The sequence below is a fragment of the Myotis myotis genome, unplaced genomic scaffold (assembly GCF_014108235.1).
Source record: "Myotis myotis isolate mMyoMyo1 unplaced genomic scaffold, mMyoMyo1.p scaffold_m19_p_5, whole genome shotgun sequence".
NCBI classification, from domain to species: Eukaryota; Metazoa; Chordata; class Mammalia; order Chiroptera; family Vespertilionidae; genus Myotis; species Myotis myotis.
In genome coordinates, this window is record NW_023416357.1 from 77,745,022 (window position 1) to 77,770,998 (window position 25,977).

A 25,977-nucleotide genomic window follows, 5' to 3' on the forward strand; every position below is an offset into this window, starting at 1 on the left:
TCACTTTCCCTATGATAAACTTGAGTTCCAAGATTCAGTACATTATCCTGCGTATCTGGTAGAGAAGTATTCACAAGGTTCCTGAACCTCATATAATTCTACAATATTGTTATTTTAGATCCCAGAGGCTTTAAATGAAGACCCTCCCACACACACACACAAACCATACACACCCAGAAATCAAACTCCAAAACAAAAAGCAATGAATGAAAACTGAATTGCTCATTCATCTAGTTTGTTTAGGCCTAACACAAGTACACAGAATTAGGCACCTTCGTTGTTCTCTATAATTCAGAATCAATTGCTTTTAAAACGCATCTGATATTTCAAAATGTGTCTCAAGACCGCTCTGTGATCTTAGTGGGCATAGATTACCTGAGGAAAAGTTAAGTCATTGGGATTGGTGCATACAAATATGGCCAGATGCTCCAGATTTTATTAATGACAATCAATTTTTTTTTCATGCTAAGGAAGGATGAGTACAATTGTCTGTTTGTAAGTTTTTACTTTCCCATATTTGGGCCTCATGGCCTATCCCTCTGAACACATTAATTTTTCAGCAAGTGGGAAATTTCTAAATCCTGTTTTGAACTGGCAACTAAGAATACAATGTAAAATGCAGGGTTTCATTGTACACCCGAGCCTTTTCCAGTTGGCCTTATAAAAACAGATGAAAAGGGTGATACCAGGGTTTGTTTTTACTACATGGAACTACTGGAAAATTTGTTTTTGAAATTCGCATAGTGAGAACCAAGTTGTCTTTTTGGGCATGAATGATTCATGCAAGACAAACAAATAATACAAACCAAGGACAGGCCTGCTACTCCTGCTTCATATACACTGGAGGATGTTTTTCTTGAGTGTCCTTCCTGAGATGTTCCAATGTGCCAACCATGGAATAAAATCTCTGCTGCTATTAGGTCTGTGCCGGGTCACACATAAGAAGTACTTTTTTGTAATTAGTATGTTCTACCATCTCCATTTTTACAAAAGAAAACGAAGTGTAACAAAGGTCGGGGACTGGCTCCAGGTCCCATGGCTATGAAGTGGGGTGGCCTGGTTGGAGTCCCGTCTGTCTGATGCTAGATCACTGTTCTTCGCATTGAGCCAGTTGCTGATCAGTGAATTTTGTAACAAGGTGAACCTAAGGGTAAACATGACTCCATCACTCCTTTCTCAATGAGAAAATTATTTCATCCTTTCCCTTCCTTTTTTATTTTATTTTTTTGATGGAGTCCTTTGAATGAAACAATGTATTAGCATGCCCTCGTTCCTTCTCAGTTTGGCATTTCTGTTGATCTCTAATTGTGCTCCTTTTCTTATTCTTCGTTTACACAAAGACAAGAGATGTACTAAGCTGTCTCCCTTTTGTTCAAAGATTTCCCCCCAGGCCTTGTTTTTGTTAATACCATTTGTGGCTGTGGACATGTTGGGGCATTCCTTATCAAAACCATTCTGATAAGCCGGCTACCACCACTCTGAAGATGGGGATGTCGTTTGGGCAAACAAGTGTTGTTTCTCAAACACATGTGAGACTTTTGTCCTGGAATGACCCCCTTTGGAAACCAGGCAGAAGCAGTGAATGTGCACTGATGTGGGTTTGTCATTGATGAGCATCATTCGCTGGGGATGGTCTGCATGGTGGGGGAAGATCCTGGCCCTGGAGGCCTTGAGAGGTTGGGGCTTATCTCTTGCTTCTGCCCCTTCAGCACTGAGTGACTTTGAGAAAATTATCATGAGTCCATTTTGCACATGAAATGTTGGAATAATTGTACCTGGTAACATTGAGTGTTCTTGTGAAGTTTAAATAAAATAGCTGCATAAAGCTACACACGATTGAAACTCTTCTCTTCCCCCCGCCCCCCATCCTTTGCACAGAACATTAGACTGAGGATTTGAAGTGGGTTGGGAGAGGAAAATGTGCCTAGAATTGTTACAATGGTTGTACAGGCTTCTCTGCTTGTGAAAGCTATAGTGATGTACATTTGACTTCATTCATTCACCAGATACTAGTGTATCTTGAGTGCCAGCCGTTCCCAGTGATAAGTGGGCCTAGCTTTCAGGTCTGTGGACTCTGAAAGCTAATGACATCAATACTTTTACCACCGCAAGTTTATTGGCATTTCTGTTTGCATAGAATCGTTATCAACTCACAGAGCTCTTCGGATCTGAGCATCTCCTTAATTTTCTTTTCTTTTTGAGAAATGCCCTCTGTTCTTACTACTGAGGTAATTTCCTACCTCCGGTGCCCCTCAATATTGAGTCACTGGCTGAACCCCTAGGCTTGCTCATGAAAGGCCTTATCGTGTGTTGCTCTGCCTGAATGGATCATATTAGACGAAAAACATAATTATGGGATATGTTTAACCAAAATCTATAATTTCACTACTTCAGGAGCAGCATAGTCTCCTGAAAAGTGCTTGAACTTTGGTTTTCAGGAAGTCTTAGACTTGAATATTGATGCCACCATTTATTGGTTGGGTGTTTATGGACATTTTACCGAAATGTTCTCATCCGAAATATGTTCAATGTGCTAAATGTGATCATGATTGCTAAATGCGATCCTGACACCCACCTTGTTGGAATTGCTGTGAAGACTGGAAAGAGGTGTCTAAAGCATGGAGCACAGGACCTGGTGCAAGATAAATGCTCAGCAGATCAAACCGTTTGAAACCTAATGTTTTGCTTGCTCTTCTCATGTGCCAAAAGGAGACATGTAGAAAATGTAGAACATCTAGTTAATCCAAAGGAATAAAAGAAAAATCATATATGCTCTTAAGATCCAGAAATACCCAGTGGTACCATTTAACAGTGGAGCTTTTCCGTATCTGTCTATCTCTGTCCCTATCTTCCTCATATCCCTCTTCTCCTTCCTTCCCCAGATATTAGATACAAACATTATAATTGCAGATATTTGGCCATTTTTCCCCTAAATTAATGACAGTTTAATCTGGTTCATTTTAATATATTGCTCAAATAGAATCATGTGGAGCATACTGTTTTTAATGTACTTTTTATAATTATAATATTGCTAACATCTTTCAAATTCATTAAATATTCTTCTGTAAAACCACTTTTAATTGATGCATATTATTCCATTATATAACTTTACCAAAAATAATAGTCTTCTATTACTAGAAAATTGGCTGGTTTTTAGTTTTTTTGTTATTATAAAAGGCATTGAGATAAGCATCCTTATAGCTTTGGAGGGAGTAAAATGTAGAATACAGGCTGTATGAGCCAGCAGGTCATGGTTCAATTCCTGGTCAGGGCACATGCCAGGGTTGCCGGGGTTGAGCCACAGCTAAAGCTGTGCAGAAGGCAGCCAATCGGTGAAGTTTCTCTCTCATTGGTATGTCTATCTCTCTATCCTCTTCCTTCCTCTCTAAATATCAATAAAAACATATTTTAAAAAACAACAACAAAAAGAGTGCTGGTTCTCACAAAAAGGGAAAGGTTATCATCATCACTGTATCAGCCTCATCTTTACCATTACCTTGCTTTATGCCTCAGGTTGCGTAGTCTTGTGTTTGATATCCCTGAAATCAGAATGCATCTAACCATATTGTCAGCCAGGGGCTGTCATGACATGGTAGTACGAAACCTTCTGTTGATAACTGCTAAGATCGAGAAAGGATGTCAGTGTGTCTAAATGCCTATGAAATTCAGACTTATTCGAGAGATATGAAGAGATATAAGTGGATGTCATAGAATTTATATAATGCTCTTTTAGAGAGCATCTCAGATTGGGTCTCAGAAATGTACCTGAAGGCCTGAGGTATCTGGGCTGGGCTTGGAAGACTGGGGAGGACAGATGGAGGGAGAGGACATGTTTAATATCTTTACGTATTTTTTATACTTCCTTATTGTTGCATGTGGTTAAGAGAGATGATAATGGCCATGATGCAATAGCGTAGAAGCCCAAGAAGGCGTTCATAGACATTTGCAATTTAAAGGCCTTTTGGCAGTTGTGTGTATCATACTCTCTGAATGTAATACCTCCTGCAGCCTCCCTCCCTTGTTAGTGCCCCCTCTTTGTAGGTACAAATCCTCACCCTTTACCTAAATATGGCACACTCTGCTTTTACATCTAAGCTTAGACATTGTTTTAGCTGGGAAGCCTTTCCCAACTCACCAACGCTGGTTAAGTGTCATTTCCGTGGTTTCAGTTGCCCCTTGTCCATATTCTTACCTGACTGCTTATCCCAGGCTGTCTTACTGCCTAGTAACTTGATGCCATTACCACTAATCTGTAAGGTTGTAGAAGCAGGCGCTCTTTCGTTCTCCTATCAACTCTAGGCCTAGTACCATGGCTGGCACACGACAGGTACTCAAGAGTTATCAACTGAGTGAATTTCAGCACCCAGCCCACGGATGCAGCCTGTGGTGACTGTGCCATAGGGCTGCAGGGTGAGAGGAACCAGTGCTCTACAAGGTGTCGCTAAGGGTTGTAGTGGGGACTGTAGTATAAAATTCCTTTTATTTCCAAGTTATTATGAGAGCTTAATAGAGCGAGCTGTCCGTGCTCACGTCTGAGACCCTTATGAAGCGTCTCCTGACACATCTGCAGGAGTCTGGGCACAGCACATCCGACAGCCCACTTCTAGCTGTTAGCACAGTAAGAGCTGAAAATGAGTCCTCGCTCTCTTACTTGCATTTGGGTTTTTTTCAATTTAATCTGAATCAAAATCTTGTTCATTCACCTTTTGCTTTTATGATATTCGAGCTACTTCAATGTTAACTACATTTTCTTAAGTGGTCAGTGACCAACCCAGTCACTTTTTCTTGAGAAGCAAAACACTTCCCCTTTGAGATCAGAGTGAGATGTTAAGTAAAATGAATCAGATGATTTGAGTTCAGATTCTTTCAATTCTGCCTTTCCAGGCACAGTACTTGAACTCAGGATAATTGGTTAAGCTTGGTGCCAAACATAAGGAAGCCATTCTGCCTATTGTCCAGGAACCAGGGAAGAAACCTGGCTTTTGTGCGATGAACCGTGTCACTCACTGGGATCCGTTGAAAAATGGATGCGTTGACGTGGTTAAATATGACAAATGAAGAAAGGAAGGAAGTCACGGTGATGCCTTAATTCAAGCCAGGCTTCTGTGTCCCACTCTTCCACTTTTTGACTGTTTGTCTGTAAACTTCTGTATGTGGATTTCCCCCCAGCATAGCCCCTGTTGGTGACCCATATATGAGGGGCCTTTTAGGGAAACACACCCCCCATGTATCATGGGCCTTTTAGGAAAATACAGCCCGAGGGGAGAAGCTGTCACTTCAAAGCATACCACAGTGCTTAGATAGAGCCAGGAAATTAACCATGTCTGCATGATAATATTCCTTTAAAAGCCTGAAACCCTTTCTTTGATGCTGCTAGTTATCAATCCCTGCTATATACTTGCTTCTATCATGAGATATATTTAGGCTTTTCATTTTTGTTTTTGAATTGAATCCCAAGAAAATAGAACTGGTCTCTCTCTGCCTGGCTGTTCTGCTGGGAGAGAAGCAGTTGAATGGGATGTGGAAATGGGTCAGAGGAGAGGAGAGACCAGCTCTGACCCCTGCACCTTCTTCCTGCCACTCACCTGTTGTTGTCAAACATTCTGTAAAACACATGGGCTCGGCCCACGCTTACACAGTGTCACAGTGGGGAACCAGCACTCTAACTCATCATGATTTTTTTCATACCTTTGACATCATCTTGGTGCCATTATGAAGGTAATTTTGTTAGCTAAAATTATTTTTTTGTGTCAATCAATTAATCCTCTATTATACATAAGGGGAGAAAGTAGGTATTTAGTATATGACGCTCCTGGAAGTTGAGAGGCTATGGGAACTTGGAGAGGGTTTAGCAAAGAAAATGAGTGAAATTGAATAAACTTTAAAAAAATAAGTAAAAGTATTGAGACTATAGTATCTAGTCTAGCAAGAGCAAGATCAAGGATGTATTCATATTCCAGGGATAAGATCACTTATAATATAGAGAACAGTGGTGAATGGACTGTACTGTAAGGAGAACAGGAGAAAAAGGGATCAAATTACAGGATAGCAGATTTGTCTTACGTGGAATGAAGATTTTTTCCTTACTCTTAACATCGATGGGCCAGGGAACACATTATAAAGGACTATGGAATTCATTTTAGTGGGCCTTAAAAACAGGATAGATTCTCCCTGGGATCACTGAAAGGATGTAAAGGAACATACAGGTAATTAAAAAAAAAAAATCCTAGATTGAAAGAGTTAGAATTGAAAAAAAAATTTCTTTATCCTTATCCATAAGCAATAAAAGAAACAATTCATATGAATAACAATTAGGCTTAAATCTCATCTTGGAAAGACCACCTAATCTTATTTTCTGAAAGAACATTGTGAGTTCTTAGGTAATTGCTTTCTTGATCTGCTTTAGGCTCAAGAATTCTCTCTCATTGTTTTTAATTGTGTTAAAGTATGTTTACTAAAGTACTAATGAGACCAAAGCCATACTGATTAAAAACAGAATTATTCAATTCAACCTTTTGAGAGTATGGAATGAAAGGTAGGTTCTCATATTGGAAGATGAATCCTGTATGTCTAATTTGTTGTTTGCCATGTGCCTAATTTTTGTTTGTTTTCTTCCTCAATAGTTCATTTCAGGCCTGTTGAAGTTATAACATTTTTATGAAATGACACTTTTTTCCCCCCATAAAAGCAATTTATCCTAAGAGCTCTAGGCAGGGTGCATCTTCCCTTGTGATTTTTATAGCATCTACTTAATAAATAAATGCACGACTGGCTAGGCAGTGCATATGAAGAGTAGGTTTTGCTTATCATCACCCTTTATAATTTTTAGACTGTTTGGGGTTGAGGTTTTTTTCCCTTCCCCGCTCCCCTTTTCCTGCTCATTGACTTGAATTACAGCTGCTCTTCCTTTTCTTTGCAACTGTACTTTAAATCTATCTTTCAAAAGTTGTTTTCTGCCTTTGGCTTACCTGGTTTCATGTGCCTATTTATTTCGTTATTTGCTGTCGATTTTCTGTTTCATTGTTGTCTTATTTTTAATATAAGTCAATGAATTTAAACATTTTAGTCAAAAATTTTCCTGCCTTTTCTGCTTATGTCCCAGCCACACAGATTTTGATAGATACTTTGAAAACAGATCAGCTTGGAGAGAACTCAGCTCAGACCCAGAGCAGGGCCAGTCCACTCCTCCACTCCACCTGTGGGTCCCCTCTTGGTCTTCATGATCACACACTGAGGTCAGGCCCCTCACTGACCTGACCTCCTGCCATTCCTCTCGCCCGGCACTCCTGCCTCTCACTGTCAGCTCCTTCCTGCCCTTTCCTTACACCGTAGCCAGTGACCTTACTAGGAGACATATCCGCAGTGTTCCTCATTGCTTAAAATCCTTCACTACCACTTCCTTGTCCAAAAGATGCAATCCAACTTCTTAGTGTGCATAAACGCCCTGTATGAGCCGACCATTCCCACCTGCCTGGCCAGCCTCGTCTCCACCTCCTCCCCCCCCCCCCCCCGCCCTCCCCCCCGCTCACCCCCCTCCCCCCGCTCACCCCCTCCCCCAGCCAACCACTCTCACACCAAACTCCACACTCGGGGGCAGGGAACAGGCTGAGCAAGGCATGGAGCTGGAACATGGAGCTGAGCTTCAGCAGTGGAGTGATGGGAAGTGGCGCACCTAGTGCTGAGCATCGGTGTGTGAGGCATCGCGCTGGGTGGGTGCTGGGGCCCTGCCGCCCAGCTAAGGAATGGCGGTGGAGGGGTCAGTAAGCCGTTTTCTCTGAGAGAGGAAAGCTGGTTCTGAAGAGGTTGCCATTACCCTCCCCACACTCTCATGCCCTCGTGTTTCTCTCCCCCACCTCAGCCTGCGATGGCGATCACTGGGGGCCGCACTGCAGCAGCCGGTGCCAGTGCAAAAACAGGGCCCTGTGCAACCCCATCACCGGGGCCTGCCACTGCGCCGCGGGCTTCCGGGGCTGGCGCTGCGAGGAGCGCTGTGAGCAGGGCACCTACGGGAACGACTGTCACCAGCGATGCCAGTGCCAGAACGGAGCCACCTGCGACCACGCCACAGGAGAGTGCCGCTGCCCACCCGGGTACACCGGAGCCTTGTAAGTGACAGACCGCTGGGCTGCGTGCAGAGCTCACCCCTCCCTGCACTCATGCTGCCGCTGCCATCTTATTCCTGTGCTTCTGTTTCTGTTGCTGCCTGAAGAGTCACTGAGAGGGCAGGCGTCCAGGCACAGAGGTGGGATCAGCAGTGATGGCCACGAGGTGATCCTGCTGTCTGACCCTTGAGCACCAGAGCCCAGCAGAGTCTCAGGGCCAGCTTCCGTGCTTTGCTCTGGGCAGGACGAAGATAGAGCGGGCCAGGATGTTGGGCTGGATGGCCAGTTGGGGGTTGCTGGGGCAGAGTTGACGTTCCGCTTTGATTCTCCCACAGTCACATTCCTTTTACACCACTGGTGCTAATGGTCCACGTTTTCCTGTTCCGTGTGGCAAATTAATTAGCTGGATAAAACTGGATGGGTTCAGTGCCTTAGAAAAGAGGAACGGGAGAAGTTGTTAGAAATAGCCCACGATAAAAGGAGAACTGGGTTCATTAATGCCCACAGGTACGTATGTTGCTTTGTGAATATAAGTCTGTGTATCACGTCTGTATAGGATAATTAACTGCTTCCGGAGAACAACGAAGCAACTACTTAGCCTCCACTTTCTTTTGTGGGAAGGACATTCTTCGCTTTGTACAGATGGTCCCCCCCAACTTAGCAATGCTCCAGCTTAACGATTTTTCAGATTTAGGCTGGTGTGAAGGAGACACATTCAGTAGAAACCACACTGTGAATATCTTGAATTTTGATCTTCTCTGGGACTGCTGATAGGCTGTGATAGTCCCTGGTGACGCTGGGCAGTGGCGCTGAGCCACAGCTCCCCGATCACGAGGGTAGCCTCTGGTGCTCTAGAGCATGTTCATTGTGTTAGGTGATTTGGCCCAACTGAAGGCTAATGGAAGTGTTCTGAGCACATGCAAGGTAGGCTGCGCAAGCGATAATGTCCCGTAGGTTAGGTATATTAACTGCATTTTGAAGCTATGTTTTCAATTCACGATGGGTTTATTGGGATGTAATCTCATTGTAAGTTGAGGAGCATCTGTGATAGCAAACAGAGTAAGAGGCAGAGTTTGCCCCCCCCAAAAAAAGTAGGAGATGGAAAAATCTTGTTCCCTTACTGAGAAAATTATAGTTGTAAATCATAGAACTAGAACTTGGGGGAAAATGGGGCTGATTAGGTAAATATTTCCCGCTGACAGTATTGGGGCTATAAAGTAGAGCTAGAGAAAAAGTGCATTAGCCTAGAAAGCCCTAATTTTCAGAAGAATGAATGACCATCCCAAATGATTTAATTGTTAATATTGCTTCTATGGGTTTTTATTAAGGCCGCAATTGAATAGGGCTTTGGAAACTTGGAGCAGTTTCACCAGAGAGAAAAAATGACAGAGGCTTAGAGAAGAAGGTTGGTTCACACAATATGGCACAGGAGGTTAAAGGCATGGAAACCGGTCCATCTGAAGGAGAGGGTGCTGAGAATTGTTTATGAAAAATATGTGCACAGAGTGGAGATGTGCAAACATTTCAATCTCCTTCAAGGTTAGAACAAATGCACAAACAAAAGTAGATTTCCAGTGTAGCATGTGGGCTTTATGAAAGTTACATGGAAAGTTCCTGACACCAGGAGTGCTTTGCCAACCCGAGTCGTTCTTGGCGCGCTCAGAGAGGACAGAGTCTCCTCACATTGAATTGGTTTCATCAGACAGTACCCTAAAACAAAAGGAAGGACCAGGTGGCCCCTCAAAGACCCTTCCAGCCAATATGATCAACGCTCTCAGTGTTAATGAAACGAACAATGTTGAACAGAGAAAGCTGGTCTATTTTAGGACTCTGGGTGCTGTTGTGTCTGTGAACCTAAGGGTCGTGTGGTGGGATAAATAATGGTACCCTTTGTCACCCATTAACCCCTCAGCTGTGAGGATCTTTGTCCCCCTGGCAAGCATGGTCCACAGTGTGAGCAGAGGTGCCCCTGCCAGAATGGAGGAGTGTGTCATCACGTCACTGGGGAATGCGCCTGTCCTCCTGGCTGGCTGGTAAGCTCCCTTCCTCCCTCCAAAAGTCACCTGCTTCAGGACACTCAGGTGAAAACGCACGTGGAGGACTTCAGCACAAAATAAAGTTACACTCACGGTTAAAGATTCCAAAACTGGAGATACCCGACCACTTCAAGCTGGAATGCTTCAGTCCAGAGACGGCAGAGGGTGATTCAATCCTGAACTTGAAGTGCAGTAAGGGCCCTCGTGGAAAAGATAGTAGGCCATCTGTCCTGCATTTCCCCTCAGGATATAAGAGGGAAACATCTCATCTTACATATGGCAGCCAGAGCTGTTAAACACTGTACGTACTTAAATAATCATTTTCATAACTATGTTCTGTTGATCACTATTGTCCTTTGAGACTGTTATTTTCAACAGAATAAGTGTTATATGAAAACGTTATCTGATCATATCAATCTGGAGATACTTTCAGGGAAACCAAATTTCCCAAGTGTTGCAGAACTCTTTAGAGCAGTGATGGCGAACCTATGACACGCGTGTCAGAGGTGACATGCGAACTCATTTTCTTGGTTGATTTTTCTTTGTTAAATGGCATTTAAATATATAAAATAAATATCAAAAATATAAATCTTTGTTTTACTATGATTGCAAATATCAAAAAATTTCTATATGTGACACGGCACCAAAGTTAAGTTAGGGTTTTTCAAAATGCTGACACGCCGAGCTCAAAAGGTTCGCCGTCACTGCTTTAGAGCCTTTAGCATCATAATCCAAGAGGAAGCTATAACCTACCACAATTGCCATACTTTGACCATGATACTCTTTCTTTATGTGGCATCACACAATCTTAATGTGATGTGCGATGCACAATGTCAAAACAGGTTTATTAGATTTCTCTGAAATGAGGAAATAACATTGGTTCTTATTCCTCTGAGTTGGTTTGTGCATAAGTCTGCTGGAAGGCAGAAGAGTGAATGACCAATGTCTGCTTCCTTTATTAGCAAACAAAAAAATAAAAGAGTAATTTATTTCATGATCATTTTCTATCTCCATAAGGGTGGGAAGCTGTCTTGTATAGTGAAGTGACTTCTTAATTGCCAAATCCATTCTCATTCCACTCTTCTATTCTCATTAGCTTCACTTCTCCAAAGCTTTTGACACTGCTTCTCATCCACTTCCCTTTGTTAATCTCTTTTTCCTCCATTTCCCTGATAACCCTCTCTCCTACCTCTCACTAAAGATCTCCTTTCCTAATCCTTCTCCTCATACAGATCACTTTATTGTATTATTCTCTAGGTTTCAGTCTTGTCCTTCTTCTCTGTTCTTGGTATAAGTCTCTGAAAATCTCATCTAGACCCATGGCTTTGACAATCATATACTGATTTTCCCAAATCTTAACTTGCCTAGACACGTGTCTGTCACTATCCTGTTAGACACACCAACCCAGATTACTATGTATGAAGCCACCGTCTGTCTAGGGCAGTGATGGCGAACCTTTTGAGCTCGGCGTGTCAGCATTTTGAAAAACCCTAACTTAACTCTGGTGCCGTGTCACATATAGAAATTTTTTGATATTTGCAACCATAGTAAAAAAAAGATTTATATTTTTGATATTTATTTTATATATTTAAATGCCATTTAACAAAGAAAAATCAATCAAAAAAATGAGTTCCCGTGTCACCTCTGACATGCGTGTCATAGGTTCGCCATCACTGGTCTAGTTGATGCCCAAGCTGGAGGCCTAGGAGCCAGACATGGGATGGAATTGGTTTGGTATTACCCGTGTTGTAGGCATGGAGCAAAGGAGAACTGGAGTCTAGATCCCAGGAAAGTCATGGGAAGTAAGGGAGAGGTCAAGATGTTCAGACCACTGGGACAAGTGGAAACCAAATACCAGACCCAAGGTGAGAGTTAGAAATGGTAAACAAGCAAGACAAAGTCTGATTCTGGAGGCAGAGCCTGGAGAAGTTCCATGAAGCGGTAAAGTGAGAGTGAGGGGCCTTTTATTGGGCACTGATGATAAGGTGGACAAGGGATCATGGAAGGAGCACTGAGGTGGTTCAAGCAGGCCCATCAAAGTCAATATTAATAAAACCAAATTTGTACACCCAAGCCTTTCTTAAGCCTACTCCTCTTCTACTTTAAGAAAAAAAAAAATCTTAGTTAAAACCAATATTTCTCTTAGTGGCCTAAGGTAGAAATGTTGAATCATCTGTGAATTATCTTTGACTCTTTCTCTTCTTTTACTTCTTATATCTAGCCTTTTGTCAATGCTGGTCATTGCTTTGTCCTTGGTAGGGGAAGGATTTTGCTGGAGAGAACTATGTGTTTTTTTAATGAGAAGCTGTAGATTTTATACTCTTGGGACTTTTGTTAGACATCAAATGTAGAGTTGCTTCATCTGAGATTGAAGCTTTCTTCTTGGTTGGGGTGGACATGATGCGGTATAGTGGTAACCACAGGCTTTGACTGTGAGTCCTGCCGAGTAGGTGGCAGGTGGCCGTCTCCATCAGCCCAGTGGAGCCTCCTCTACACTCTGGGCCCCCTACCTGGTTTTGTATGGAATGCTTCAGGTCATCTTTCTCTGTGTGTAGTTGAGCTTCCATCTTATAATTCTTTTTTAACATTTTATTTGTGCTATCATCCTAGGTGCCTTTCAAAGATGAATATACCTTCCTATTACACACACACACACATACACACACATATATATGTCAACCAGAATTAATGTCCTACTTAAAGCTGTTTGCCCACATTAATCCTTACTCATAAACAACATTTCAACAGCATTTCTGAAGCTTATGTGGGATTGTTACAAGCTGAGTAGTTAGACTAAGTCCCTGAGAGAGTAGAATTGTCACCAGAACCCCTGCTTCCCACAGATTGATCCTTTGTGTATTATTCCTTCAGTCATGTTTATACGTTGTGCTCATGGAGGGATTAGAGTTATTTTTACATCTGTCCCCCTCACCACATTGTCAGTTAATAAGGGTTGTGACCTTATCTTTGATTCTCAGAGTTCAAGTGCTGTGCCTGGCACATGGTGATTCCCAGTTAGGCATTGATTTGAATAATCTCTCAAAGGCTTTTTTGGTTCCAAGAGTCTGTGGAAGAACTTTCTCTGTTTGTAGGTAGATAGAAACCACCAGAGGAGACTTAATTAGCACACCAACTGCCTTTGTGGGTAGCCAAGAGTTAGAGGAAATGTATTTTTTTATGCTCTCCAGAATAAACATTTACAAAACCATCTGGTGCTCACTAGCCTCCAATTTCAGAGTGCCCACAGTCTGCCTTTTTTTTTTTTTTTTTTTTTTTTGGAGAGAGAGAGAAGGAAAACAAAACAACAGCTTCCAACAGTTTAAAACATTTTAAAAATTCCTGTAATTTGCAATATGTTGTTTGCTCCAACAAAATCCCAATAAACAGATAAGCTATAAGGCCAAGTGAAGTAGAAAATAGTAGAGTATTTCCTAGATTTATTGGTACAGTATCTTATTCTTTTCCACATAGAATAGGAATAAATATGACAAGATGGACAGCCTCTAGGGTGAGGACACATGTCCAAGTTACTCTTGATTTTTCTTACCAGGAAACAAGGTTTCCTATTGATCTTGGCCCAGTAATGTTTGTTGAACCTGCTGAAAATAAAAGTGTTTTTCTTCTGAAATAAAATGTCTAGGTTCACATATTTTTAAGGTGATGTTATTGTTAATTCAGGTACACAAACTTTCAGTCTTATGTTATGCTACGTTACAAGAAAGAAAGCCAATGATAATGTGTATTTTCTCCAGAACATATGGTAAAGCACTTGGATATTTCATTTGCACCAGATGTTGCTGTTTATGTAATGGATGCTCAATAAGTATTGTTGACTTATTGTACTTGTAAGACACAAGGAAGAACACTTAGAAGGATTTATAAATTCCATAGATTACCATAATAACTTGATGTGACTCTATCTTAAGCTTTAGTTTTGTAATATGGGTGGCTATTTCTTCAGAATTCTATTCTGCCACCTTTGAATGTGTCTTGAGATTCAGGCTTGCTGAGTAAATAAGTCAGTTTAAATTTTCTAACATTTTTTAAGATGAATCTGTGTTCTAAAATCCCCTAAATTTCTTGCAGCTCTGTTCCCATATCCCTCCTTCCCTTTCTGTTTCCCCTCTTTCCTCCCTCCGTCCTCCTTTGGCCCTTCCCTGGCTGGAGGCCCATCTAATTTCCCAAGTCTCTTTGAATGCAGGGCACAGTGTGTGGTCAGCCTTGCCCCGAGGGTCGCTTTGGAAAGAACTGTTCACAAGAATGTCAGTGCCATAATGGAGGGTCGTGTGATGCCGCCACAGGACAATGTCATTGCAGTCCAGGATACACGGGGGAACGGTAAGGGACAGTCTTGTATTTGTTTGTAATGGTGTGAGAGGAGAAAGCGTCCAGCGAACGCCTCCATTACCATGTGTCTGTGACTGTTCTATAATATTCCAGAGCACCTACCAGGTATCAGAGGGTTTGACACATTCTTTCCCAGCTCAGTGCATAGGAACTGAATCATAGATGGCGATGGGGAATTGAAGAAACAGAGAAAGCATTAGAAATAAAAATATCAGCCATTCATAACTTATGAAGAATATGTCATTCTAAACAGATGAGTGCTTAGGACAGCCACTTTAAGCAAAAAACTTTTTACCTTGTAAACAATTTTGGATAGGTTTATTTTTAAATGGGATGTGTACTTAGGTATATTTAAAAAATATGTTGGATGTAATGTTACCTCCAATGATTCAGAATTGTATTAAGAATATCAGTCATTTTCCTGTGCTCCAGTGACAGAGTAAGATGCAATGGGACTTATAGGGCTCCCTGGTCCCACATCGTATCCTGGAAAACAAGGTAATCAAGCTCATTGGATATTTATGTAAAATCAGAGAAAAGAGACTTGAGAAGCAAAAGAGTATAATGCCTGAAAACAAAGATTTTGGAAACTGTGTCCTCATCTATAATGTTCAAATAATAATTATACGTTCCTCTAGGATTATTATAAGAGTTAAACAAGGACATTGAAGCATTTAGAACTGTACTGAAACATGAATATTAACTATTATTATAATTGAGTGATTTCTATGAACTGTATAAATCCTAGTGATTTCAATTTGAGTAATGTTAGGACTGTACTAATATTACCTATCTTTTTTTTTAATCCTCACCTGAGCATATGCTTATTGATTTTAGAGAGGGGAGAAAGAAGAGAGAGGTAGAGAGAGAAACATCAGTGTGAAAGAGAAATATCAATTTGTTGCCTTCTGTATGTGCCCTGACCCGGAATCAAACCTGCAACCTTTTGGTATACGAGAGGATACTACAGCTAACTTAGCCACACCAGCCAGGGCTAGCTATCATTATTTTTTGATGGTTTCTGTGAATTAAGAATTCTTTCAACCTCCTTCCTTAATTTTTTTTCTTTTTAAAAGCCTGATCTAATTTTATGACTTTTAATAAAATACTGTAGGGTGTTTTCCCCCCAGTTAGACTCTCTAATTCCTTGTTAAATGTATTACTAAGTGTTTTGTAATTTTTGAAAAATTCAATTCCAGTTTCTAATTGGGCATTTTTGGATAAAGGAAAACTTACTTTTGAATACAGGATGGGGCAAAAGTAGATTTATAGATGTGAGTACATGAAATGCAGAGTTTATTCTTATATTATTATTTATTATTTTCCATACAAACAACTGTAAACCTGCATTTACCGCACCCTATATTTACTTCTACCAATCTTTTTCATTAACTCTGTTATTTTTAGCAAATGCTAAAATTTTTTTTATCATCTACAGATAAAGATAAGTCAGTCTCTTCTTTTCAATATATAATGACTATTTCATTTTCTTGAGTTATTGCATTAATTAAAACCTTTAAATCAGTGTTGACAAAAAGAGGTAAAAATGGGAATTCCCCTTTTGTTCCTAATTTTATTGGCAATGACTTCAGTATAGTTTCATGTTTGTCATTGGTTCTTAGAAAACTCTTCCATCCTCAAGTGGGCTTTTTAATCCCTATTTTTCTTAGGAACTTTGTTAGTAGTATATGTTTAATTTCATGAAGGGCTTTTCCATATTTTGTTAACATAACTAATGCAATTTTTTCTTTAATGGTTTGATTCTATGACTTGCTGACACCTTTAGTGCCTGGTTTGTATGACATGTAATTAGGCTACTTGGTACATTTTTGTGACCTGCATCCTGAGTTGTGATTGTATTTTGAAGAGAGGAGGTTGCTAGATGAGTTCTGGATCCATGTGTCACTAACGTCTTATTATAGAAAGATGAGTCCGGAAAGGAGAGGTACAGGACCAAGCAGAATCCTAAATACAAGTTTGTGCAGTATTTTAGTGCACTAAACATTTAAATGTAATTGTTTTTTGCCCTCTAGGGATTCAAGTCTTAAATCCGAGGCAACACAAAACAACAAACATATAAGGCAGGCTTATATTCATCTTATTTGGGATATAAGGAAAGGGAATGGCAGCTCATTTTCAGTTGAATTTTAGACTTGAAGCAAGGAAGGTGAAGAGCCAGAGAAAGAGAAGGAAAATGAAGAGGGGACTTGCTTCTTGAGTTGTTGTTCTTGTAATTATTATTATTATTATTATTATTATTATTATTATTATTATTTATGAACTGATGGCGTGACCTCTGTTTTCAATTAGTCTATAGCCATCTGGTTTCTAGAGTTCACACACACACACACACACACACACACACACACACACACAGTGAGGACAAGCACATTTGTCATATGAAAGGAAAATAATGTGTGGCTATGGGGCAGTTTGTGGCAGGAGGTGTAAGGAAAGGGCATAGGGTCTCTTGCTATTTCCCCTGTGCTGAGCAGTCAGCAGTAACTTGATGACTGAGGTTAGGCCAGAGGCTGCCTGGAGGAGCAGGTACCACCACATGCGTTGCCAGCCAAGCATTAGCAGGATGTGGGAGCAGCTTTCCCATCCAGAGGGCAAACAGGAAAACAAAACAGGCACCTTGGGGCAGGCAGAGCTGCCCCTGTAATAGGCTTGGGTGTGTGTGGAGAGATTGAGGATATTATCATAAGGGAAATGTACAGTGTCACAGCCAAGCAAGAGTAAGGAGAAGTTGGTTTCTAGATCTTCCCAAAAATTCTTCTAAAGGGGTTAAAAGAGTGTTTTTAATGCTAACGGTTGTCTGGGAATCTCTGAGGCCTTCGATGGCCTCGCTGGGGTCTGTGCACATCATGGGTGCTCCCTAACGTCAGCTGGACGGACAGATTTGTGGATCAATTTTGGACTCTGTTCAGATGCAAACTAAGACTGTCCTGCCACGCCTATGTCCATACTGCCCTCGAAGCAAAGAAGAATGTGTGAGAAAGGAGGTCAGAAATTATAAACAGAAATTGGGGGGATGCGGCTTGCTCTTCCGCAGAGGAACCCTGTCCTCTACCTGGAGCTGTGGGAAGCGGGCTCTTTCGCAGCGCTTTGTATATGTTCTCCCGAGAAGTTTGAAAGGCAGGAGCCTGATTCATCCATCCAGGCTTAGTGAGGAATGTGATTCTTTCACTGTATCATTGTTTGGCCCAGTTATTCCAGTCACTCTGGGAGGGACATGCTCAAAAGGACAGGAAGACAAGGAAGCTGCCACCCCTTCTCTGCCAACTCACTTTCTTTTCCACAAGTTCACAGTGAGATGCAATATCATTTTCGAAATGGTATTAATCCTGTGACCCTCATTGGTTTGGGAATTGATATCACGCTGTATTAGTTTATCTCTGTTTATTGCTTATCTATTTTTCCTAATTCCAGGGAGTTATTCAAAATCTTAAAAATATATGTAGAAACTCTAAATATTCATTTTTCTACTGTGGCCAATATTTATTGCTCTATTTTTATCCACCTCTCTGTCATCTCTCCTAAGAAAATGTATTTCCAGTTTTCCTGATTCCTAAGATAGCTTTTCTTGTTCCACTTGGTACCACAAAAGCAACAGTAGGGGCATTAAATTAGCTGGGAAATGATGCTACTTTTTCATAAAGGGGTCAAAAAAGGGAGATAAGAATGCTTGCGAAAGACTTTTACATTCAGCCAATCAGAAACGTAGAAGCTACTTCATGATCGTGTTTATTTTCAAGATGGAAAATGTCTACTTCTAGACATTTGAAAGATGGAAATGGGCATAACTATTATTAATAGGATTTTCATACAAATGCAGTGTTGACAGAAAAGAAGTGGGAATATGAACCAAGCTTTACATCCTGGCTACTTTAGGAAGTAAAATTCAAATGGCTTTTTGCCATTTATAACACAAACTAATAGTATATTTAATTATAGGTTAGAAAGATAAATATGGCCAGGACCAGCTATTATGAATACTGTTTTCCCAGAGAAAAGGAAGTCTCTGCCAAGACGTGATAAAATATACACTCTGCTTCCCTGTCATTTGGTAGCTGACGCGTTTCCAGGCCTCCGATCTCTACCCGGTCCACCCACTTGAAGAGCTGTGCTTTCTCCTAAGTTACAATCATGCAGCCCAGCGCTTAGCATTCGGGTTTATTTTCAAATCCATACAAGAGGGAGAAACCCTTTTACATCTCTTTTTCTTTTTGGTACTAACTTGCAACGAAACCTGGACAGACAGGTTGCAAAGTTGTCATACTAGAATTTAGCAGAGCCATGATGGGGCTAAATTATAGGATCTCAGTATTTCTTTCTCTGAAGTTTACATCTTTAAGAAATAAACTAAGTGATGTCACTTATTAAAGCTTCTTACTAGTTAAAAATAGAATACCTTTTAAAAATGCTCTGGTTTAACAATAGGTTAACGCATGTGGAACGTAAAGCACATGTCTGATTTTTTGCTAAATGCTAGTGCAATTACTCGGGAATTTACCAAATAATTTGTTGAGCAGTTGATTCGAAGACTTTGCCCGTTAACACACACACCTAAAGATGTCTAGAGTCTGTGAAACCCAGTTTGCAAGAGGCTCTTTTCCTTGTCTCTATCACATTAATATATGCAAGAGCCAGAGTTAACCAGAAAAGTATCAAAGGATTCTCAAGATTTATCCTTTACATTTAAATAGAATTCCTGCCCAGCCCTGGTATTGTTAGTAACCACACCCTATCATTAAACATATGCAGTCCTGTGGGAAACGTTGGCTTTTCAGCCACTTTGCTGTTGCTTTTCAGTATGCTTCAATGTGTTTTGCACTTGCTGCTCGCATTATACCCATCTGAACAGTGCAGTGCTGACCTACATTTTAGACTCTGGGTCTGGCACGGCATGGGAAGCGGCTGCTGAGACTCCCAGTGCTACCCGGCTTGTGGCGAGCGCTTGGCTAGATGAGCCTCCATCTCCCTTTCCCTTGGCTAAAAGCACTCCTTCTGCTGCAGAGAGCTCCATCCAGTCACCTTGCCCGGTCGGTCGAAAGGAGGCTTGGCTGGCCAGGAACTGGTCCTGCTCTCTCTGGAGCAATGAGTGTTCTCTTCGCTATCACAATTCCCTCCAACAACTTCGCTTCCTCCTGATCCAGCTTCCCAGAGCATGTCCTTCCTCTGGGACTGAGCTCTAATGTTATTTTTTTCAAAAGGTCAGTGAAGAAATTTTTAAAAAATATTTTTTTATTGATTTCAAAGAGGAAGGGAGAGGGGGAGAGAGAAACATCAATGATGAGAGAGAATCATTGATCGGTTGCCTCCTGTACACCCCCTACTGGGCATGTGCCCTGCCTGGGGATCGAACCGTGACCTCTAGTTCATAGGTGGAAGCTCCACCACTTAGCCTCTCAGGCCAAACAATAAAGTGAACTTTTGAGGTCTGATATTTTTTCCTTGCCATTTGGCAGCCCTTCTCCCCAACAGAAGACAATAACTTGTTCAATAAATATTTTGCGTTAGGGATCTCCACGCCTTCCTACAACCTGCCCGCTCTGCTCCTAGGGTAGAGTCGAGAACATCTGATTTCAGTACCTCACACCTCCCAGATCTAAAGAGGACTTTGTTTATTAGTTACATAGCTTTAATTGCATGGCTGAGATTAAAAATTAATGTCAATGTGAACGCCAACAGAATTAAAATTTAGTTTAGAATCTGCTGCAGTTTTCTTTTGGGGACCAGGAAACATGTGTTTTATTTCCTGATTACAGACTGGGACTAACATTTGGACAGTTTCTTTTCTCCCTTTCCTGGTATCTACTAGAATGTCCTATGTCCCTTTGGCAAGACTATGTATAAATCATGCTTCATGTCCCAAGTTCATTATTTTGTTTACGTTATTTCTTTGATCAGTTCATATTGCTGTTACTAATGCTTGTAGTCAGAGTAATTCACTTAATGCTCTTCATACCTGTAAAGGGGTAACCACTCAATAAATACCAAGTCCAAAAAGTAATTTCAATTTATACATAACAAGGTCTGTCTGAATCGACTGTTTCACAAGGTACTAACCAGTCTACCTTCGCTTCCGCCTTCCTCCTGGCAGGTGCCAGGACCAGTGCCCTGTGGGCAGATACGGAGTGCACTGTGCGGAGACCTGCCAGTGTGTCAACGGGGGGAAATGCTACCACGTGAGTGGCTCCTGCCTCTGTGAAGCGGGCTTTTCTGGCGAACACTGCGAGGCACGCCTGTGTCCTGACGGGCTCTACGGCATCAGATGTGACAAGCGCTGCCCCTGCCACCTGGACAACACTCATAGGTGAGGGCCCGTTGCCCCTGGAAGGACATGGCCACCATTTGAAAGGAGAGATTGGCAGAGAGATTCCCACCCCAAGACCGTTCCTGCCTCTGAGTTGTCCTGGGCAAGGAACCACTGAGTGAATGGAAGACTTTTGTGCTTGGTGGGAGGTGGTCTACATCAGAAGTGCTAACACCGTCAGATGGTTGTGGGTGGATAGCAAATCCTATTCTGTACTAATGGTGACTAGCAAAAATTAAACTTGCTGAGGTTAATGGAACGTTTCCCGGAGAGAGGGATTCTGTGACATTCCCTGAGCAGCAAAGATGCAGTGAGAGATATGGGTTAAGCCAGTTTAGTATGTAAAAGTCTCACAAAGTGATTCTCACGGTAACATCTTTTGCTTGGCAGAAAGAACATCTGTGTAGAGAGGAAGTGTATCTGTGGACGTTTTTGTGAAAGTGCTCCACATGTGGCTGTCACATGTGAAATATGTTTTCAGAATTGATTACCCTGACATAGAAACTCACAGGGGTCTCTTAGCTCAAAAATCTCTCGAAGAATTTAAGAACAGGAAACCATGATCCCACCCACCCCACTGTACCTTGTCTACCCCTGAAAATATCTTTCCACCCCCCTGACTTCCTCTTCCTTCCCCAAGGACCAGATACATATCACTTAGAATTCTGGGTTTCATTTGTAAACTGCTGGGAAAGTTGAGTTTGACCAAAATGTTGTGCATTATACAGCAGCTCAGACGTTACAAGAATTACTTTATTTGCATTCAGCACAGCTGTTCTTTCATTTATGTTTCTAAAAGATAGCTCGTGGCCACATCAGATCTCAAATGCACAAAAATTAAAAGTAAACACAAGCCTGTGGTTGGTCTCTTTTTTAAACCATTGTTTGGAATTTTAAAAAATGGACTTTTGCATTGTATGCATGTTGTGTGTGTGTGTGTGTGTGTGTGTGTGTGTGTGTGCGCGCGTGCGCGTGCGCAAGTGCGTGCACACATACCCACATGCTGGCATACATTTCAATGGGGCACATCAAAGAAGTACATTCTTAAGATCTCAAGCAATGTTGTGAGCTACTTTAGTCAACTTTTGGTTTTCTTTATTGGAAAATCCTGCCACTATTTACATGACAAGGCTAAACAAACATTGGGGAGTAAAAATAAATAATCTCTACAGGATTTTGTTTGTTTTTAACCTTTCCAATATTTAAGGGGCTGGCAGAATTTAGGGACAAGTCATGAGTTTGGCTACCTTTCCTGCAGAAAGCTTGTCCCAGCAAAGGTAAGCCACATGTAGTGACAGTTAAGAGTGTTTTAATGCCAGTGTGCCATTTCATTGTGTGTAGACACAGCCTGAAATCAAATAGATTACTAAACCTATACAAAGGAGCTCCGCTAGGAGAAGAATTGGAAGAGCAGATAAAATGTTGGTTTTATTGTTGGGGACCATGTTAGCAGTGGCAAGTGCAATTGGACAGTTAATAGGTAGTATTTGCATTTCACTTATATTTGCATGTAAGCTACAGCAGGGTATGCCTACATATCATTTTTTCACATGGATTCAGCAAATTTTTTGTTTTGCTTTTTGGAACTTTCTGGGTGTGTTTTTTTCCTAAATATTTTTGATCTGCGCTTGATTGCATCCTGAATGCAAAACCATGGAAAAGGAGGACCAATTGTACATGAAATTATTTGACAATCACAGATCAAAAGAACACAAAAACCTGTCTAATAAAACATAACAATCAGAAGTTTAAAAAACAAATGGCCTGTGAAGTGCTTTCCAAATAATAAAAGCTACTTTTAAAAATTAGTTTTTACAGATTTCTAGTAAAACCATTTGAATGTTGATTATATAACTGTATCATGCTGAATTCACAAGTGGAGCCAGGCGTCTGATTTTTGTATCTTGAGCTTCTATGTAAAATTCCTGGAAACATATGGTTCCTTTGAACTAAAAGCCATAGAATATTTTTATCATTTGAAAGTCAAGCTTGTTCATTTTACCATTTAATCACGCAAGTAGAGCTTTCTATTACATAATTTATTATGTATATTTTAAAACCTTTCATTATAATTAATGAGTTAACTAATACAATGCAAACTATTAGTTTAGCTTGCCTATTGGTAAATTTGGAGTTATAAGGACATACATATTGACATATATTGCAGTCGTACTAGTATATTTGGGTAGGGGTTTGTATCAGCATTCGCTGCATTAAAAATAAAATCCTATCCCAAATTTACTGATATAAAACAATTATTTATAAGCTGGTGACTTTTTTTTTTTGGCATGACTATTTGTGCTGGGCTCAGCTTAGTGGTTCTTTTGTTGGTCTCCCTATGTTCAGTTGGCAGATCAACTAGAGCCTGATTGGGCTAGAATTCTTCACTTACATAGCTAACATTTGATGGGTGAGAGGGGTGGCTGACCCTATGTCTCCAGCATCTATCAGGTTAGCCTGGGCTTCTCTATATGGTGACAAGCAGCAAGACACAGCCGCAAGCTCCAATGTGCAAACATTTTGCAAACATTTGGTTACTGCATGTTTGCTAATATTCCTTTAGACAAAGCAGGTCACACAACCAAGTCCAGATTCAGTACATTCTACCTCTTGATGGGCAGAGTTGTAGCCATTTTTATTTTGCCGTTTATCATATGGTTCAAATGAATTTAAATATATTCATTCATGATACTAGCATTTAAAATTACAGTACTGTTATAGAGCCTAAAGACAGTCACTGTGGCCTGGACTTTTCAACTGAAAACTAACTTCAATGGTGGGAATGCTTTTGACCTCTTGGTAACAACACCAATTGATAAAAATAAAATGATAAATGATTATATGTGAAAATAAAACTTGAGATTTAGTAAGATTCCACATGAGATATTTATATTAGCTCTTCTTAATGAAGACATTTAATAGCTGTGGGCAATCAGGATGTGCCTATTTGCAATTGCCACCTGATTATATTTGAACATTAATAACATCTAAGGAAATGAATAAAAGGAAACTCTAGAACTCATTCTATTTTAGCCAATATTGTATTGGGCTTATAATAATTTAACTCTTAAATTGAAAATTTTACTAGAAGATGGGTATCTAGTTATATATGTGTATAAAATGATAGGTGTTCCTATATGTGTATAATCCTATTTTCACATACACAAAGCAAGCTGTTCTATAGACAGAGACCAGATAGGAGTTTACCACCCTTCAGCCTTGAATCGGCTGCTCTCACATCAACACGTAAATCTGTCTCATTACCAATTAAGCTGCCAGCACAAGAACACATCAAATGCCTGCCAAGTGCTCTGGCTTCCTATACCTAATTACAAATTGCAGAATACTAATTTGGGTGTCAATCAATCCAAGAACCAGTGCGCTGCACTAATACTCACTGGGGGGCATTGAATATCAATTTCTCTGTCTGCCTCTAGCTTAGTTCAATTTCCTGTCCCCAAATTACCTGTTTTGTTTAACATTTATATCTATACCATGAAATTTATTTTTTCCTTTTAATGTAAAGTAATATTTTCCACGAGAAGATATCCTTTTTTATAGTATGGTTAGATAAGGTAAACTACTTTAACCAATCCATTTCCCAAACTATTTATTTTCCTCTTCTCAGATGTAGGACCTTACTGAACTAAATTTAAGTTGTCCCTGCTTTTTGCACAACACAGGCTTTTATTGGTCCTGCTAACAATTGATCTATGCTATATCCTAAGTAATAGCAATTCTTTTTTCATATCTAGCTTTCTTAGTGGACTGCTATCAAAGTTCCTTTTTCTTTGGTATAAAAACAAATAACTAAAGTGGGTTTGAGTTTGATTCTGCCACTACCTGTATGAGACTTTGAATGAAGTATTTACTCTTTCTAGGTCCCTGTTCCCTCATTTATAAAATGGGATTACACCTAATACTTAGGATGATTGTAAGGATTAAATGAAATAATGCACATGGGTTGCTAAGCATGGTGTGAGCACACATCGGTGGAGTCCGCGCTGGCTGCCTGTCTGTGCATTCACTTACAGTATCATCATTAATGTCACATTGAGTCCCTCTAAGCCATGACTTTGACGTTTTAAAAACTTATTGTAGGGGAAATCTTGCCTTTCTATTCCAATATAGAGATTACAATTGAACATTGCCGATGACTCAGAGATTAGAGAGAAGCAGATTCGTTTGGGAACCCAAGGTCCCTGAGTCAGACCCTACTACACAGAAACAGTGACATTTTCACTTAATCATTATATATTGTGGGCCTTCTGTGCACCAGGGACAAGTAACAAAACACACCTGCCCTCATGGAGCTCAAAGTGTAGAGGGGAAGGAAGACATTGAAAGATTGTAAAAAATAAACCCAAGATTATAGACTGTGATGAGTAGATGAGGAGAAAGAGCAGGATGCTATGAAAGAGAATGACAGGAGAGACCTGTTTTAAATGAGAGTTGTCAGAAAATGTCCCTGTAAGGAAGATATACTATTTAAGCTTGGACTGGGCGGGGAAGATGGAGAGAGCTAGGCCGAGTGGGAAACAGCATTCTAGGCATATGGAATATAGCCCATGTGAGGCCTTTGAGTTGAAAAATCTCAACGCTTTTTCCCCCACACACCCTAAAATCCATTACAACTGAGCATAGTAATCGAAATGAAAGAAGAGGTTGGGAAGTAGGCGATGGCCAGATGATGAGGGCCTAAGGGCTATATGTAGGGTGACCCTGTATCTGGTGTCTCAAGGACCATCTGGTTTAGGCTTGTTGTCCTAATGTCAGTAACTGCCTTTTTCACTCTAAAAATGACCTGGTGTTAACAATTAAGGCCTGTGACAGATGCCTAGGCCTTTGCTTGTGGGAATTTAGTTGTAATGGGGCCTAAAAGTATAACTAAATAAATTTATGAAAATGAGAGCAAACTGTCCCACTACAAGGGTGTGGCTGAGACCCTCACTTGACAGATGAGGACGTCAGGCCCAGAGAAGTTGTGTGCTTTCCCTTCGTTTACCCAGGTAGTGGGACAGCTGGAATTCCTCCCTCCGTCTTCATCCATCCCAAAGAATCATTCTTTCCAAGAGTAGAAGATCTATGAACAGTCCTCCAAGAGAGGTCCTTTAGCAAATGTCTGGATGCCACAGTGGATTTTGTTATTGACCCTACGTAAGGGGAGGGTTTT

The 25,977-nt window shown here is 40.8% G+C and overlaps 1 protein-coding gene across 1 annotated transcript in view; it reads left to right on the forward strand.

The window, feature by feature from the left end:
- Positions 1-25,977, forward strand: part of MEGF10 (multiple EGF like domains 10) — a 168,762-nt gene that overhangs the window by 100,555 nt on the left and 42,230 nt on the right. Inside the window, exons 6-9 of the mRNA XM_036310750.1 lie at positions 7,859-8,105; positions 10,015-10,135; positions 14,340-14,476; positions 20,592-20,804. Coding sequence (XP_036166643.1) covers positions 7,859-8,105; positions 10,015-10,135; positions 14,340-14,476; positions 20,592-20,804 — 718 coding nt within the window. The remainder of the gene's footprint in view (positions 1-7,858; positions 8,106-10,014; positions 10,136-14,339; positions 14,477-20,591; positions 20,805-25,977) is intronic.